At 39.8% G+C, this 2871-nt stretch overlaps 1 protein-coding gene across 1 annotated transcript; it reads right to left on the bottom strand.

Annotated features, from left to right (window-relative positions):
- Window positions 1-210: 210 nt before the first annotated feature.
- Window positions 211-2402, bottom strand: LOC120694066 (putative disease resistance protein RGA3). The gene is made up of 3 exons (XM_039977238.1): window positions 1179-2402; window positions 670-762; window positions 211-540 (listed from the first exon to the last, which is right to left on the bottom strand). Exons 1-3 carry the CDS (start codon window positions 2400-2402, stop codon window positions 211-213), a joined length of 1647 nt encoding a protein of 548 aa, XP_039833172.1.
- Window positions 2403-2871: the final 469 nt, after the last annotated feature.

Here is a 2871-nt window from a genome sequence, read left to right on the forward strand (position 1 = left end):
GTTCTAGGCCATCAAGTACAGCCTCCTCCAACATAGTGTCCACCTTTTCATTAAAGAAAAACTCAGTGTTCACCTCACCTTTCTGACGCATCTTCCATTCTAGCTTCAACCTCTGTAAATTTGTCTTCTCTTTCAAGCATGCCTTATGTGCATCATCTTTCTCCAACACATGTGAAATACCTCTGATAATTAGACCTTCACTATTCCTACCTACATTTGCGAGCTCTGATATTCCAGCAAACTTTTACCGTTACCCACAACAAATAAGGGCAACTTTTGTAGTTGACTGCTGAATTGTCCAATGCCTATAGGCATCCCTCTCAATTCTTCACAATCTTTCAGGTTCAAAACTTGAAGCCTCTCAAACTTGACAATGCCATCAGGCAGCTCTACCAGCTTCCTACAGCCTTCGAGGTTCAAAACTTGAAGCTTCTCCAACTTGCTAGTGCCTTCAGGTAGATTTACCAGTTCCCCACGATTTTCCAAGTTCAAAACTTGAAGCTTCTCCAAGTTGTTAATTTCTTTAGGTAGCTCTACTAGCTGCACACAATATTCTAGGTTAAAAAATTGAAGCTTATCCAAATTTCCGATGCCTTTGGGCAACTCTACCAGCCTATAACAATTACGTAGACTCAAACATTGTAGATTTCTCAATTTTGTTATAACTACTGGTAGCTCCTTAATCTTGGTATGATCTAGTTTAAGAACTCTTAGCTTTTTATTTCTACCAATAGAATTTGACAAGGCTGCAAGCTCCATGCACTGGCAAAGATAAATGCTTGAAAGCATATTACAGTCACCAATTGAATTTGGTAAAAGTATCTGGGGTATTTTGTGCAACTGGTTGCATCCTTTGGCACATTAGTTGAAATTTGCTCATCCAAGATGAACTAGGCAAGATCATGAAGCAAATCATGCATCTCGCAACACACTCTCCCAAAATATTCCTTCACATCCTGGAGAAAAGAAACTTGCACAAGTGAATTGAAGCACTCGTCGCCAACATCCTCCAAGCAATTGTAACCATGAGTCAAACTAATCACATTGTGAGCAATCCATTGGTCAACCAATTGTTGTTTATCGAGCGGAAGGCCTTTAGGAAACAATGAACATATTGTGAAGCACCGTTTCAGATGGGATGGTAAATGGGAATAGCTCAACATCAAGCTTGCTAATACTCTATGCTCTTTATCCTCAGCATCTAGTAGATTACTGTCTCTCACGGCCTTCCATTGTTCTATACGTGTCTTGCCACGAAGGACATTTGCAAGAACTTTAATTGCAAGTGGCACCCCACCACATTTATTCACAATCTCTCTCCCAACTTCCAATAATTCAGAGTCCAAACCTTTTATGTCCTCACCAATGATCTGAGTGAACACTGTCCAGCTATCATCCTTAGACAAGGACGACAACTTCGACAGATCTGTTGATTCCACTGCTTCTGCAACATTTCTGTTGCGACTTGTCAACAAAATACTACTTCCAGGTGCTCCTCTCTTTATATATAACATAAAATCTTCCCATTGACTTCGGTCCACAGTCCAAACATCATCTAATACAAGCAAATACCTCTTTCCAGTCAACGTATCTGCTATAGTTTGAATTATGTTCTGTATGGAATGATGTTCAGATTTTTGATAAGTAATGGCTTCAAACATCTTCATCATAAGCTGTTGGACATCAAATTCTTGGGGCACATGAACCCATATTCTTACTTCAAAATGATCCTTTACGGTGTTACCATCACCGAAAACTAGGTTAGACAAGGCAGTTTTCCCAGAGCCACCAAGCCCAATTATGGAGACTATCTTGATTATCTGTTGGTTATTTTTGTCCACCAGTTTAGATATTATTTCCTGCTTTTCTCGCTCTCTTCCACATATTATTGATGCCACAGCAACATTTGGCACTATTGGAGTTGCCTTGGCAGTCCTGTTCATGTGTGGAACAGGATGACCTTCCGGCAAACTGTTTACTATTGCACTGAAGTCAGTTCTTTGCTTCACTATTGCATCAAATCTATTCTTTATAGCCTTGATCTTGAGGGCAGCCTTGAATTGAAACAGATATGATTTTGGTTTTGTGCAGAGACATTTTGACACAATATTGTTGGCAACTTCAGCTTCATGCTTCTCAGCCTCTAGATGGAACTCATCAACAATATCATCAACGTCGTATGCGACGTGTTTCAATTTTCTGATGAAAAATTGATCATTATCCGTTGTTTTACATCCTGCTTTTTCTAGCCAGGAGCTGATATCCTCAAATCGACCCTTGAGATCCTGGAGATCCATTGTCACACCCACTATAGAGCTGTACTGCTTCAACATCGATGGAGCTAACTTGTTTGCCAAAATTTTCAAAATTGCAGACACAGCAGCACCTTCGATACTGGCCATCATTTATTTTGAAAGTGTCTCCTTTCCCAAAAATCCTGCAGACCAAATTGAACATGAGCTGCTACTTTTGAAACAAAAAAAAATGATCTGCAAAAACTAGCTGTACTCTCAATAAATTATGGGTTATGCATGTTCCAAACTAACTGAATCCTATGGCGCTTTTTTCATGCATGATTGTTTCTTTGTTATTTTGCTAACATGATGTATGACTGGCACCATCTGATACACCTATATGAAACAGTAGTTGATGACATTGATGTCTGACCTGGGAAAACAGGTAGACTGCTAGCCTGAAGCTGAGCTCTTTAGCCTTTTAGTCTTTGAGCTGCACAACTGTGGCCGCAAACAGTCTCGTCGAGCCTTCTTGTTCCTGTTATCACATGAAACAAGAAGCATAATATATACGAGGGGATTTCGTACTTTGGAGCATGTAAAAGAGAAAGGTAACAGTGTTTAAGATTAACGTACC

This window comes from Panicum virgatum, unplaced genomic scaffold, assembly GCF_016808335.1.
Source record: "Panicum virgatum strain AP13 unplaced genomic scaffold, P.virgatum_v5 scaffold_2844, whole genome shotgun sequence".
Lineage (NCBI taxonomy): Eukaryota > Viridiplantae > Streptophyta > Magnoliopsida > Poales > Poaceae > Panicum > Panicum virgatum.